Raw genomic sequence first — 13,695 nt, forward strand, 5'->3', positions numbered from 1 at the left:
AGGGAGCCGATCCTGCCCAGTAGCCACAAGGAGACAGGGAGAGGCCCCCAGATGAATCTTTATTCAGAGCCACGCGGCTGGCCGTTCTCTGGGGTCCTCGCTCCCAGGGATGGATGGGATCGGCCACAGAAAGTGTTCTTTCTGTCTGGAGTCAAGAGCCCCAGGGGTCGGAGTCAGAGGTCGGAGATCAGAGGTCACTCTCCCCGTAGAGGGCGCTGGAGAAGGCCACGTAGTCCAGGGCTCCGGCTGGAGCGCCGGCACCCTTGTAGGGCGCCATGCGGCGGATGCAATATTCAGCCTGCTCGGCCGGCAGCTCCCGCCTCAGCTCCTCGGGGGTGATGTAGTTCTGGGGGACAGGGAGGAGGCAGTGAGGCCCCCCCAGGTCCTGCTCCCTGACCCAGGCCGCCAGCTCCTCCCCCGCCCCGGGCCCACCTTGTCTCCCGCCAGGATCTTGAAGGAGGCCACCACTTGCTCGGCCGTGTCGGTCTCGGCCGTCTCCCGGGTCATGAAGTCGATGAAGGCCTGGAAGGTCACGACCCCGGCTGCGTTGGGGTCCACCATGGTCATGATGCGTGCAAACTCCACTTCTCCCTGCAGACACAGAGGCCGGGCGCCGGGCCCATGGGTGCTGGAGCCAGGCGGGCCCCCGGGGTCCCTGCTGAGCACCGCCCAGGTGCTCCCGTCCTCCACACGCCGCAGTCAGTCCTGGCTTTGGGAAGCCTTGGGTGCTGGGCCCCAGGTCTGCTTCCTGCCTGGCAGAGCCCCAGCGGCTTGCGGGTCCCGATGTCTTCCCGGGGCCACGCTGCTCTCTATGCAAGCTCAGACCTTAGGGTCACCCAGAACGAGGCCCGAGGTCCTTTGCGTCTCTGAGTCTGCGGTGGCCGGGGCGGGGGGTGGCACTCAGGACGGACTCACCAGGTCGTAGCCCATGGAGATGAGGCACGCGCGGAAGTCGTCCGGCTCCATCATCCCGTTCCGCTTCTGTCGGGGGCGAGTGGGTGTCAGGCAGGGTCCCCAAAACCTCCCGGCCCCCGTGTCGCTCACCCGCGGGGCTGGGCCCCTGCTGACCCGGTCGAAGTGGTTGAAGGATGCCCGGAACTCGTTGAGCTGCTCCTGGCTCAGGCCCTTGGCGTCCCGGGTCAGCACCTGGTTCTCCACCTCGTTGATGGTGCGGGCGATGGAGGTGAGCAGCTGCTCCCAGCCCACACGGATGTGCTGGACAGAGGGGACAGGCCAGTGAGCGGGCGGGCAGCCGGAGCCAGGCCACCAACCCAGCTCCACTCCCAAACCACCGCGCGACCCTGGGCCTCTGTCCCCAGCTGGACACCGCGCTGCGTGGCCCCCAGCAGCCCTCCCTGCCTTGAAGCTTGACGATGTATCATACATAGATGGAGCGCGCTGGTCGACCAGCAGCGGCCAAGCTTGGCCTGGCTTTAGACTGCTTTGTGCCTCGGCACAGGCCACTTCCTGTCGCTGGGTGGCAGTGTCTTCAGGGGTACACTGGGGGGCTTGGCCAGGCTGGGCTGGGCCCCTCTGAGCAGGCGCGCACGCACCTCCATGCTGTAGACGGTGTGCTTGTTGTCGAAGACCAGGCTCTCCTGCAGCAGCTGGTGGTCGCCCTCCAGCCGGTCGATGTTGCTCTTGTAGTTGATGATGTTCTGCTCCTGCTGCCGCAGCCCAGCCATCTGCTCCTCCAGGGAGCCGGCCAGCCCTGCCGCCAGCCGCCCCACCTCCTGCAGGGGGTGCCCAGGCAGAGAGCATGAGGCCTCCGACACACTCTGACCCAGTCCCGACCCCACAGCCCTGCTCGGTTCCCTGCCCGAGCCCGTACCTCCACCTTCGCCTGGATCCAGGGCCCCACGGCGTTGGCCTGGGCTGCAAACTGTCGCCGCAGCCTCTCGTTCATCTGCTGCCGGGCCAGCTCCTCCTGCAGCATCTGGTCACGGCTGGGCACCAGCTTCCGCACCTGGGGAGGAGAGTGGTCGTGCCAGGGCCGGCTCCAGGGGCTGGAAGATCACCGGGAGCAGAGGTGGGCTTGAGCCCCTCACACTCCAGCCCCAGCTGCCGTGAGCCAAACTGTTGGGGCCCTATGGGTGATGTACGGTCGAGTCACTCAACCTCAGACCAGGCCACAGTATCCTTATCTGTACTGTGGGGCCACGGCATCACTCGTAACTAACACGGGTGGCTTTATGAACTATGTCCACACATGAGACTTCATTCGGCCCAGAAGTCGCCTGGGAAGATCTTACAGCCCGTGTAGCCACTCTCCGGGCGAGGCGGCCTATCCAACACCACTCGGAGCCCGGGGCAGACCCAGATCTGAAGGTGGGGGCACTGCTCTCCCTGATCTTGGGACACCTGAGGTTTCTGGGCCCTTGCGAGTGTGTGGCGGAGGGTGGCCAGGCCCAGGGTGACACTGACCGTGTCCCACTTGCTGTTGATGTCCTGCGGGCTGAGGCTGATGTAGGGGTTGGTGGAGCTGGGCCGCAGCCCGTACGTCTGGCAGATCTTCTGGATCTCGCCCTGGATGCCCAGGATGGCGCCTCGCTCCCGGTCGGCCTCCGGCAATGTGGCTTTGAACTGATCGTGTGCGGTCAGCAGGCTCTGGAGGCCACAGGCAGGAAGCATCTGTCAGGCCGTGGAAGGGGCAGCAGCAACCCAGGCAGGGCTGGCCCAGCGGCAGCCCAGGCCTTCCTACCTCTCTGGAACTGGGGTTCTCCCCCCCCCTTCCCCAGGAGCCCAGCGGAGTGGGTGGCAGGGTCCCAGGCACAGCCTGCCACGCCCCGGCGCCTGGGCGCCCACCTGGGTCTCCTCCACCGAGTGCACCAGCCACACGTCCTGCAGGTCCTCTATGGCGCCATCCAGCCAGTTGTTGAAGGGCGCTGCCCGCCGGGCGAACTCCAGCTGCAGCTGGTCGATGGTCTCCAGGAGCTTCTCCATCCGCTAGGGCCAGGCCAGGGCGGGGGCCAGGGTCAGCGTGTGGCCTGCCCAGGAGGCCTGGCCTCCCCGCACTCCGCCCAGCTCCCCAGCCCACGCCCCACCTCCAGTGCATCCCGCCTCTTCTGGGTCAGCGTGCCCAGGTTGTCCCACTGGTCGCAGATGGCCTGGCAGCGGCTGTTCACCGAGGCCGCCTCGTGATAGTCCAGTTCACTGGGGGTAGCAAGACGGGGGCAGGCGTGGGCCCAGAGCCCCGCCAGACTGCCTCCTGCCCGCCCTCGGGGACGGGAACCCGCGCTCCGGGTGGTGCTGAAGGCAGAGGGAGCCTGGGCAGGTGTGGGGTCGAGCGGGGTTTCCTAGAGGGCGGCGCTGCGTTTTCCTGGGGGGGGGTCCTCAGCGCTGGTTCCTAGGAGGGGCTCGGTGGAGAGGTGGGGCCTGGGGCTTCGGGGGCGGGGCAGTGAGAGAAAGAGCAGGTTGACAGGAGAAAGTGGCCGGGGGTAGCAGACCCAGGCCCGGAGGTGAAGGGAGAGGCCAGGCCGGAAGACTGTGGTGGGCAGAGCGGGGTCCGAGAGACGGGGTGACTCGGGCACCCCCGCGGGTGCTGGCAAGGGGGAGCATCGGGGAGCAGGGCGGGGCCCCGCGCGAGGTGGGGGCGGGCCACGCCTACTTGAGCTCCTGGGCCAGCGCGGCGATGTGCTCCACGCGGTCCTGGTGCGCAGCCAGGTCACTCTCAAAGGCCTCGTGGCGCCGCAGCAGCGCCCGCACCTCCTGCAGCGAGGCCGACTCGTAGTCGCGCTGGGTCAGCATGTCCTCCTTGCCTGCTCGGAGACGGCGCCGTCCGGTCAGGCGCAGGGGGATCGGCCCGGCTCTGAGCGCAGGTGACCACACCTGTCCGGCCCACCCTGGGGGTGGGGTCGCTCGGGGGCGCCAGCGGGGTGGGGTTAAGTGGCGCTCGGTTCTGTGGCAATGAACGCAGCACCGCGCCCCCTGACCCAGCACCGCCCGTGCTGGCCCTTGGTACTGTCCAGGAGTTAGTGGTCCCCGGCGACCTCACTCACCTCAACGGCTGCCCAAGCCCCGCGAGCCCCTGCCTCAGTTTTCCTCGCTCACCCCCACTTCCTCAACTCCTGGCACAGTGAAGATGGTTTGGACGAGCGAATGATGACAAGGTGCTTGCAAGTGACCGTCACCATGAGTATGCAGATAAAACCCAACAGCACAGGAGCGACAGGGACAGAGGAGAACTGAGGTTTCCAAGCTCCGAGACCACCCGGGTCACACAGCAGTAATGACTCCTTACGCCCATAATCCATCACTAGTGTTGCTTGCTGTTTCTAAGCGGGAATCGTTCACGTGCAGGACTAAAATCCCGGCCAGAATACGAGCCTACGTTTGGCCTCGTGGTTGAGACACCTGAGCCCCTTACCAGAGTTCTGTTCCCAGCTTCGTGATCATAAAGACCCCAAGAGGCAGCCGGCGATGGCGCAGGTTCCCAGCTAGGGACCCTGGCCCAGGCTGTGGGCATCTGAGGAGTGGACTATGGGATAGGAGCTCTCTCTCTGTCTCTCAAATAAGTAAATACTTATACAGAGTGATATACAAGGTTCTTCAAACATTTCATGGAAAATGAAAGATAAGTTTATTTTGGTACAAAAATTTTGAAATTCAGGAATAGAAGGGGTATTCAAAAAGTTCATGAAAAACATATTATGAAAAAATTATGCATGGATTCCAAATTTTTTCTTGCACCAAAACAAATCAATCTTTTAATTCCACTTCCCACAAACTTTTTGAAATTCCCTCCTATCTGACTCAAGCAATATTTCATGTGTCAATGTAGTTTGAATATCAGATAAGTGGTGTTAGGGTCAGGGCTGGGCTCCACTGTGGACACCTGCTACATACATACATAAAATGCTAAAAGACAGACTTGTCACAGCAGGCTTCTAGATGGCCAGAGCCAGGAAGGCGGTGGGGGTGGGGTGGAGTTTGTGCAGAAAGAAACCGGGCGCCCAGAGAGGACAGGGGGACCAGAGCAAGGACGACCACTCGGGCCTGCAGCTTGCCCGCACCCACTCCTTCCGGGTGCAGGTGGCACGGGGGGACCTACCCCGGGTCCAGGTTTCGTGCAGGGAGGCCTTCTGCTGGAACTTCTCGGCCAGGTGCTGCAGCCTCTGCAGGCGCCGGATCTCCGAGAGCAGCCAGTCCTCGTAGCCCTTCTCCACCTGCTCCAGCCCCCGCCACGCGTTGGCGATGTCCTGTGGGGCAGGCAGAGGCGCCCTCCGTCACGGCTGACCCATTGCACAGACGGGGACGCGGAGGCCAGGGCGCCCAGGGCTCACCGACACCAGCTTGCCCTCGGAGGGCATGAAGGCGGGCCGGTGGCTGAGGCGCAGCTTGGTCTGCAGCGTGTTGAAGTTGATCTCCAGCTGACACTTCTCCTGCACACGGGGCGGCTTGTGCAGGCGCCGGTAGTCCCGGAAGTCCTCCAGCTTGCGCTGCATGGCGCTCATGCTGGGCTCGCCCACTCGGTTCTCCAGCCATGGGACCGTGCGGCGGATCCACTCCAGCAGCTGCAGGGCCAGGCGGAGGCAAAGCGGGGCGCTCTGAGCCGCCTGCGCCCCTCATGCACCCCTCTCCACCCACACTCGGGCTGTGGTGGGGAGGTGATTGTCACCGCCATGGAGGGCAGGAGGGGGTGGTCCGCACCGGTCTGGGAAGGTTAGCTTCTGAGACCAGGGCCAAGTCTAGCACAGGGCCAGGTGACTGCCTACTAAGGAGGGAGTGAACGGATGCGTGACTCCGTAATCGGTGAGTGAGGAGCAGTGTCGATCAGCAGCCCGGATGGGCAGACGGACAGCGGACGGTGGAGGTGGGCAGGAGGAAGCTGGGGACAGCCAAGGAGGCTCTGCAGGCCCACGCGGGGGCTGGCAGGCTTGGGAGGGACTTCGGGGCCGGGGCGGGGGTCTCACCTCGCTGGCCAGCTTCTCATACTCCTCCATCAGCTTCTCGTTTTCCTGGTTCACAGCCAGCACCTTGCAGATCCTGTTGGCGGCTGTCTCTGCCTGTGGTGGGTGTGGGCAGGCCTGGTGGTGAACAGACTGCCCCGGAGCCCCTAGCCCAGCTCTCTGGGAGAGCCCTGGAAAACCGGGGGTCCGGCCAAAAGGGGGAGGAGGGGCTGCCTGGCTTCCAGGTCAGGGGTCTCTGCTCCCTCAGTGCCCCCCACCAAGGGCCAGCCCCTCCAAACTCTTCGCCACCACCACCGTGGGCCCTACCTGCTCGGCCCCAGCAAAGGCGTGGTAAAAGCAGGACACGTAGGTCATGATGGCCTTCTCGTCTGGCTTTGGGGTGTTCACGATGTCTGGGGGGGGGCAGCGAGGTGTAGGATGGCCAAAGCCAGGGGCAGGGAGTGAGCTCAAGCGTCTGCCCACCCCCCGGAAGGAGAGGCTAAAGACCTCCAGTCTTGGCCACCAGCTACCACCTATGCACACCTGTGTCTTCCTCTTCCCTGATTACCCAAGGGCCCAGCAACCTGCTCCTTTGGGGTTGAGCCCGGTGGAAGGGATGGGTGAGTGAGTTGAGCCTGTGGCCCCGGGAGGGACAGTCCACACGTGCCTGGTGCCTGTAACTCCACCTGTGTATCTGTCCCTCTTGTCCCCATGCCCATGGGCTCCTTAGGGCCAAGACAAGTTCTCTTCCACCTGTGGCCACACAGCCAGGGCCATGTCCAGAGAACATTTGCTGCTTCAATTAACTAAACACCTCACTTGGGCACAGGGGCCAGAGGCAGGATGGGCTTGGGGGAGCTGCAGTCTTGGGCACCAACACAATGCCAGGCCACGTGTGGGATGGGGCAATGAGGCAGAGACGGGAGGAGGACGAGAGAGGGGGTGATGGCAGGAAGACTGGGACCAGGGAGTGGGGTGGAGGCCGAGCATTCTGGGAGGAGGGAGGAGCAAGCACAGGTGTGGAGGTGGGGCCGGGCCCCCTGCCAAGGCAGCGAACTCCTCGTCTGGATCAGGCTGGCTCTCACCTTCCGCATCCAGCATCTTGGGGATGTCCAGGTATTTCTCCGCCACCTCGAAGGCCGTGTTCAGGTTGCCGATGGGGTCATCCTAGACGGGCGTGGCGGGGAGAGGTCAGAGGGCAGCTGAAGGCAGAGCGCGGGGTGCTGGGGCTGGAGGGGGCAGAGGCCCACCTTGCGCAGCTTGGCATAGTCGATGAGGTCGGGGCGATGTCGGTGGATGAGGGCACAGAGGGCCAAGCCATCCTTCCAGCTGCACAGAGAGAAGTGGGGTCAGGCCTGGGGGCCAGCAGAGGCCCTGCCCCCTCCGCCCAGGAGCACCCGCTGCAAGGCCGCAGGAAGTGCAAGCCCCCCGGCTGCTGCGTGGACCACCTCCTCCAGGTTCACCATGGTTCCTTCACAGCCCTGCACTTAGGCCAGGCCAGTTTCTGGATGTCGTTGGCCTCCAGGTTCCCTCTGGCTGCAATGTACCCTTCTGGGGAGGTCACCAGTGCTCCTGCCACCAGGAATTCTCTTGTCACCCCCCTCACCCCTGGACTCGATTCTGTTAAACATTTACTGAGTCCTTCCACTTTCACACACTGTTTCGAGAGCCGTGGGAGCCGAAGTTGTGGTGCAGCAGGTTCAGCTGCCACCTGCGACGCTGGCATCCCACAGGGGCGCCGGTTCAAATCCCCAATGCTACCACTTCCCATCCGGCTCCCTGCTAATGTGCCTGGGAAGGCAGCGGAGGATGGCCCAAGTGCTTGGGCCTCTGCCACCCACGTGGGAGACCCGGATGAAGCTCCTGGCTTTGGCCTGGCCCGCCTGTTGCAGCTATTTGGGGAGTGAACCAGTGGATGGAAGATTTCTCTCTCTCTTCCTCTTGTGTTCTCTCTCCCTAACTCTACCTTTCAAATAAATAATCTGAATAGTAATAAAGAACTTGGCTATGACCTCTTCCCTCGCTGCAGGCTGTGACAGGTGTCAGCCCCGTGGCCCTCGTGGGCCTGGGAGGGCTCTTCCTGTGCCCCAGTGCCCGGCAGAGGCCTGGGCAGCTGCCCGACCTGGTGTGGAAGTTCTGCACGTTGACGTTGCGGTACGGTGCCGTCTTGCGCTGGCACCACAGGAGCAAGCCTTCCTTGGCCGAGGTTTCTGGTGGGAACGGGGCAGGGGCGTGAGCTGGGCGGGGTCTGGTGAGCTGGGCGGGGTCTGGTGAGCTGGGCGGGGTCTGGGCCGGCCCTCCCCCCCCTCCTCCTCCTCAGCGCTCACCCTCCACCGAGATGTCCTGGATGGCGAAGCGCAGGATGATGGTCCAGATCATGCCCAGGGTCATCTTCAGGTTCCCGTCTACGATCTCTGCAGGGCACGGAGGGGGCGGATGCCGGCTGCCTCGGCTCCCCCGCCCCGGCTCAGCCCCCGGGCCCTCGCGCCCACCCCACGGCTGGCACCACAGAGCGGCCACTGTTACTTAACGATTCAGCAACCCCGGCTGGGTGCTGGACTTGGGGTTCACTTGCTCTGTTCAGTGCCCATTACGGAGGTGACGAAACAGAGGCTGGTGCAAGCGTGCAGCTGATGTCCAGAGAGCCCCCCTCCTCCCCTCACCTTCAGCCCCAATGGACACCAGCTTAACCCCTTTGCTGGCGATGAAGTCCAGGGCCTTGTTGACGTTGGCGATCTTGTGGAAGCGCATCTTGCCTTTGTCTGGCCTGGGCAGCCTCTCTCCTGGGTGTAAGAGGGCAGGCCAGAGGTCAGAGGTCATGCAAAGCAGCTGAAGGCATTGTCCCCAAACTCCTTCTAGCCCCTCCCCTCTGGATGGAGTCCCCTCCAGCACACTGAGGTCACCACTCCCCCAGCAACCCAGCGATGGCTCCCCCAGTGACCACTCCTCCAGCGATGGCTCCCCCAGCGATGGCTCCCCCAGCGATGGCTCCCCCAGTGACCACTCCTCCAGCCATGGCTCCCCCCGCAATGGCTCCCCCGGTGACCACTCCTCCAGCGACGGCTCCCCCAGCGATGGCTCCCCAGCGACGGCTCCCCCAGTGACCACTCCTCCCGCGATGGCTCCCCCAGCCATGGCTCCTCCAGCAATGGCTCCCCCAGCAATGGCTCCCCCAGCAATGGCTCCCCCAGTGACCACTCCTCCCACGATGGCCCCCCCCAGCCATGGCTCCTCCAGCAATGGCTCCCCCAGCAACCGCTCCCCCAGTGACCGCTTCCCCAGCGACCGCTCCCCCAGCCACAGCTCCGCACCTGAAATGACCTCCAGCAGCAGCATGAGCTTGAGGCCGTTGCGGAAGTCCTCCTCGATGTTCTCGATCTGGGTGCCCGCCTTGCGCAGGTGCGAGTTGCACCAGGCGGTGAAGGTCTGGGGGCAGAGGGCGATGCTCAGACCCGCAAACTGGGGCTGAGGGACGTGGGGCGCAGCTCTGTCTCCCTGCTCAGGGCCCGTCTCAGAGCCTGCAGGCCTGGATTCAGGTCCCGGCTGAGCCGCAGACCTGCCGCGCTTTCCCTCCCTGGGCTTTGGCTCTGCCAGAAGGGGAGAGCTGGGGTCCGGGGCCCATGCAGGACTCAGCTCAGACTTGGTCCCAGGGTGCCGGTCTTAGAAGACTTGAACAACCTCGCAGGCAGGGGGCCAGTGCAGGTGACACTGCCTTTGTAAAATCTAGAGAATTCTGCCGGCGCCGTGGCTCAACAGGCTAATCCTCCGCCTTGCGGCGCCGGCACACCGGGTTCTAGTCCCGGTTGGGGCACCGATCCTGTCCCGGTTGCCCCTCTTCCAGGCCAGCTCTCTGCTGTGGCTAGGGAGTGCAGTGGAGGATGGCCCAAGTCCTTGGGTCCTGCACCCCATGGGAGACCAGGAGAAGCACCTGGCTCCTGCCATCGGAACAGCGCGGTGCGCTGGCCGCAGCGCGCTACCACGGCGGCCATTGGAGGGTGAACCAACGGCAAAAGGAAGACCTTTCTCTCTGTCTCTCTCTCTCACTGTCCACTCTGCCTGTCAAAAAAAAAAAAAAAAAAAAAAAGAAAAGAAAAAAAAAATCTAGAGAATTCTGGGTAGAAGCGCATCTGGCCCTGAGGGCTCTGCCTGACTGTGCACCTGTGCTATTCTGATCCCAGCTGGAGACCTCCCGGGGCCCGCAGGAGTCTGGCCATGCAGGCGCTAGCAGGCTTCAGCCTGGCCTGGTTTCTGGAGGTGAGGGCCTGCTCCTTCCCTGAGAGCTGGGCGCGGCCTCAGGCTCCAGCTGGGACAGCAGGGGTGGCACAGGGTGCCGGTAGGGAGGGGGCGTGACCTGAAGCCGGGTGCAGAGGCTTCTGGCCGCCTGCTGGGCCTCGGCCCCTGAACCCTGCCATTAGCCGGAGAGCCCTTGGCTAAGCCCACAGCTGGACTCTCACTCTTCATGATCTGGAGTCAGCCCCTGCCCTCTCTGGGGCTCGGTCTCCCCAGCCGGACAATGGAGGGGGCAGACTCCGTGACGTCCCGGGTCTTCTTCCTCTGGCTGGCAGGATTCTAGGATTCAGGGCCCTCCTCCTCTGGGAGGGGGCCCTGGAAGCCACCTGGAACGCTCCCTCCGCCGGACATGGAAGTTCATGCTGTGAATGCTTGAGAGGCTGTCATTGCTAAGGGCAGGGAGTGACCCTCCTGTCACTGGAGGCATGTAACTGGATCCCGCACACCACTCCGCCTGAGCACCGGACGGGGCAGCTGGATTCTCTAGTTTCTTCCAACTCTGGGGTCTGAGTGCTCTGGACTCGGATAGAGCAGGGACGCCCAGGACACAGGCTGAGTGGGGCCGAACATGACTCTTGATGAGGGGGGGACCCTGCCAGTCAGAGTCGCGTTGGTCTGAGACGTGCTGGAAGAGGCTTGGCAGGGAAGGAGGCGTGCCGTCCAAGCCATGCAGGGAGCTCCCAGGGAAAGCTGACGGTGGCCAGCACAGCCATGGAACAGCGGGAACCGCACAGGCAGGGCAGGGCAGGCGAGGTCATTCCCAGCAGGCGCGGCCCCACGGGCAAGTGCTCAGTGGTGAGAGACGGTTGCTGTGTTTGGGGCGACAGCTCTCCAGGCCCTGCCGGGATGAAGCTGGGGCGCGGAGGAGGTGTCAGTGGTGAGAGGCAGGCCGGAGGGGCGGCAGGGGCCAGGTCATGCACCACCTTGGGTGCTAAGCTGCGGACTTGGGACTGGAGCCTGAGGGCAAAACAAGGATTCGGGGCCCAGGAGAGACAGCGGGGTTTGGGGGAGGAGGCTGCCGAAGCTCCTTCTGGTTGCAGAGCGGCTCGGCAGGACCAAGGACGGGGGCGAGGCCAGATCTGGGGGCGAGATAGGGGCTCCTTCTGAATCCTGGCACCTACGATGGTGTTGGCATGGTAAGATCGCCTTACCAAATATCCATTAAGTGAATGAGTGCTTTGGGGTGAGGGTGAATAGAGGACCCAGGTGGGAGACACCGGGCCACGGGGTGCCCTTGCGTGGAGGAGTCCCTGGTGAGAAAGAGAACCCAGCAGCAGGACTGGGCGGGGCTCAAGCTGAGCCCAAGGGCATTCACTAAATAACCAGTCTTGGGCGCTCCAGGGGCTGCTGGCTGGAGCTCGGATGCCGCGCCCCTGCGGAATGAGTGGAGGTGGTGGGCGGCTGTAAGCTGGGAAGGGAGGCTGGCCCAGAGGTTTTAAGTGACAAAGGCAAGCTGCAGACTGTCCTGTGTCCTGCGAGGGGCGAGCAGACCTGGACCTGGGAGAGGCCTGGGTGGCTGGGGGTGGGGATTGGAGCTGTCGCAGGACAGGTGGCAGCTGGAGCCGGGGCAGGGATGACATCACCAGGAGATTGCCGGAGCCACAGCCATGCTCAGAGACAGGTGCAGAGGGAGCCTGGGGGGAGGTGTGAAAGCCGGGGCGCCCCAGCCAAGCCAGCTGAAGCTCCCAGCCCCTGGGGTCATCTCCTGCCAGCCCACCAGGCGGAAGGGTGCGAGGGCTCTGATTGTCAGGTGTGGGATCCTCGGCCAGCACCGAGCACCCTGCCTTTCCTGGACTCACACATGACGAGGAGCAGGCTCCATGGCCCTGCGGTGCCCTCCCTGCCCCTGCCTGCCTGGCCTGCCACGCCCCAGCAGTAGTTTGCTCTCTCGGGAACCCAGGTGTCCTGCCTTCTCCACTTGGGACAGCCTGGGAGTGAAGACGGCCCAGGGAGGGGCGCCTGACCGCCCTACAAGGCAGGGCCCAGGCAGCAGCTGCCCCTGTGCGCCTGGCCAGCTCCCACAAGGTGCTGCCTCAGCACCAAAGTGCCCATCTGGCCAGAGAGTCGGGTTACTGGTAAGGGGACCCGGGACTCCCCCCCACCCACACCTTGTGGCCTTTTCAGCAGATTCAGGGCCCCCAGGGTATCTTGGGAAGCAGTGGGGGTGGGGCAAAGAGCAAAGATCTCACTGGGGATATATATGACTTGGGACCTTTCTCTGTCCCCTTGCAGACCTCAGTTTGCTCAATTGGCACATGAAATAGAGCGACGGCAGCCCCCCCCCGCCCCGAGAGAACACACAGGGGAGGGTGGGCTGGCTCTGACATGGGTCCCCCCCCCCCCCCCCGTTCATTTCTAGCCTGGCCGCCAGCCCTGGGTGAGGTCTGGGACTATCTGGGGAGTGGGGTGGGTGCCGGGAGAAAGAATGTTCTTGTGGATGACCACCCCACCCCAGAGCGGGTTCCTGGGCTCTGGCCAACCCTTCTCACCAGCAGAACTGGGGCGGGGGGCCCCGCGGTGGGGGGAGAAGAATGCTGGACTGGGGACCCCAGGAGCGCTCCTAACCCCTTCTGCGAGATCCCAGCCCTCTCTTCAAGCCCTGGGGGACAGCAGAGGGCCGCCAGCAGCGTCCAGGACTGCTGAGACGACCCGGGCACAGTGCGGGCCTCGGTTGTGTTGCCACGAAATGGGTGGGCACTCACTTTCCGCTGCTGCTTCTCCCAGGCCGGGTCCAGCAGCAGGTCGCGGTCCCAGTCCTCCTCCTGCTCCATGTACTCGCCGCCCCCGCCGCCGCCCGCGAAGGGCCCCTCCCGGGCCCCCAGACCCTCGGGCTGCATCACCATCATCATCCTCTCGTTCGTTCGGGCTCCTGGCTCCGCGCGCTGCGGGGCACGCGGGCCGCGTTAAGTAGGGCCCGGCCCAGCCCAGGATCGGATTCGCACTAAATATGGGGGCGGAGGGAGGGGCCGGATGGGGGCGAGGGCGCTCGGGTCGGGGCCAGGCAGGAGGCAGCCCTGGGGCCGGAGACAGCGGAGCCGGGAGGAGCCGGGGTGGAGCTCTTGGCTGAGACCCGGGGTTCGCGTCCCGGCTCGGCCACCAGGGCGCTGTGCGGCCTTGGGAAAGCCGCCGGCCTCCTCTGTTTCCCCCTCGGTCCGATGGTGATCTGTCTCAGCTGCTGCTGCCCTCTGGGCCTCCCCCGGCGCCGCGCTGGTTGGAAACGGAGCCCTCTCCCCATTTCACAGTCAGAATCACGGAGGCCAACGCTTTCTGGGGTGACGGAGGGAGACACCGAGCACGGCGCGCGGCTCGCAGCCAGCTGGATGCGCCGCGGCCGGGCTATTAATACCGGGGCGGCTGTAGGGCGGGGGGAATGTGCTGAGCCGGGAAACCCCGACGCCGCCGAGGCTGCAACTCAATCCTCCCGGCGCGCCCGCAGCGGCCCGGGCTTGCGGCCCCTGCGCGGGCGCGCGGCGCGGCGACTCGGCGGTGCCCCCAGCTCCCGAGCCCGCGGGGCGGC

At 64.5% G+C, this 13,695-nt stretch overlaps 1 protein-coding gene across 2 annotated transcripts; it reads right to left on the minus strand.

Moving 5' to 3' along the window:
- Positions 1-52: 52 nt before the first annotated feature.
- On the minus strand, positions 53-13,564 carry ACTN3 (actinin alpha 3). Of its 2 annotated transcripts, XM_062197744.1 has the most exons (21): positions 12,881-13,564; positions 9,200-9,314; positions 8,552-8,671; positions 8,216-8,302; positions 8,011-8,098; positions 7,139-7,217; positions 6,974-7,055; positions 6,216-6,301; positions 5,913-6,005; positions 5,283-5,513; positions 5,051-5,198; positions 3,608-3,758; positions 3,045-3,153; positions 2,806-2,946; positions 2,425-2,607; positions 1,832-1,966; positions 1,554-1,733; positions 1,069-1,215; positions 916-981; positions 433-591; positions 53-346 (listed from the first exon to the last, which is right to left on the minus strand). In XM_062197744.1, the coding sequence occupies exons 1-21, from the start codon at positions 13,025-13,027 to the stop codon at positions 188-190; spliced, it is 2,706 nt and encodes a 901-aa protein (XP_062053728.1). In that variant the 5' UTR covers positions 13,028-13,564; the 3' UTR covers positions 53-187. The 2 variants fall into 2 exon arrangements, with proteins under 2 accessions (XP_062053728.1, XP_062053727.1); XM_062197743.1 differs by having other exon boundaries at positions 916-1,215.
- Positions 13,565-13,695: the final 131 nt, after the last annotated feature.

This window comes from Lepus europaeus, chromosome 7, assembly GCF_033115175.1.
Source record: "Lepus europaeus isolate LE1 chromosome 7, mLepTim1.pri, whole genome shotgun sequence".
Classification (NCBI taxonomy): Eukaryota; Metazoa; Chordata; class Mammalia; order Lagomorpha; family Leporidae; genus Lepus; species Lepus europaeus.

What these genes read in the sequence shown, in the direction of transcription:
- ACTN3 (XM_062197743.1), bottom strand. Translation starts at nt 13,027, where the DNA reads ATGATGATGGTGATGCAGCCCGAGGGTCTGGGGGCCCGGGAGGGGCCC. An exon ending in GGGAGAAGCAGCAGCGGAAA is followed by an intron (nt 9,315 to 12,880) that starts GTGAGTGCCCAC and finishes CTCTGCCCCCAG; the next exon opens with ACCTTCACCGCCTGGTGCAA. An exon ending in AGAGGCGGGATGCACTGGAG is followed by an intron (nt 2,947 to 3,044) that starts GTGGGGCGTGGG and finishes GCCTGGCCCTAG; the next exon opens with CGGATGGAGAAGCTCCTGGA.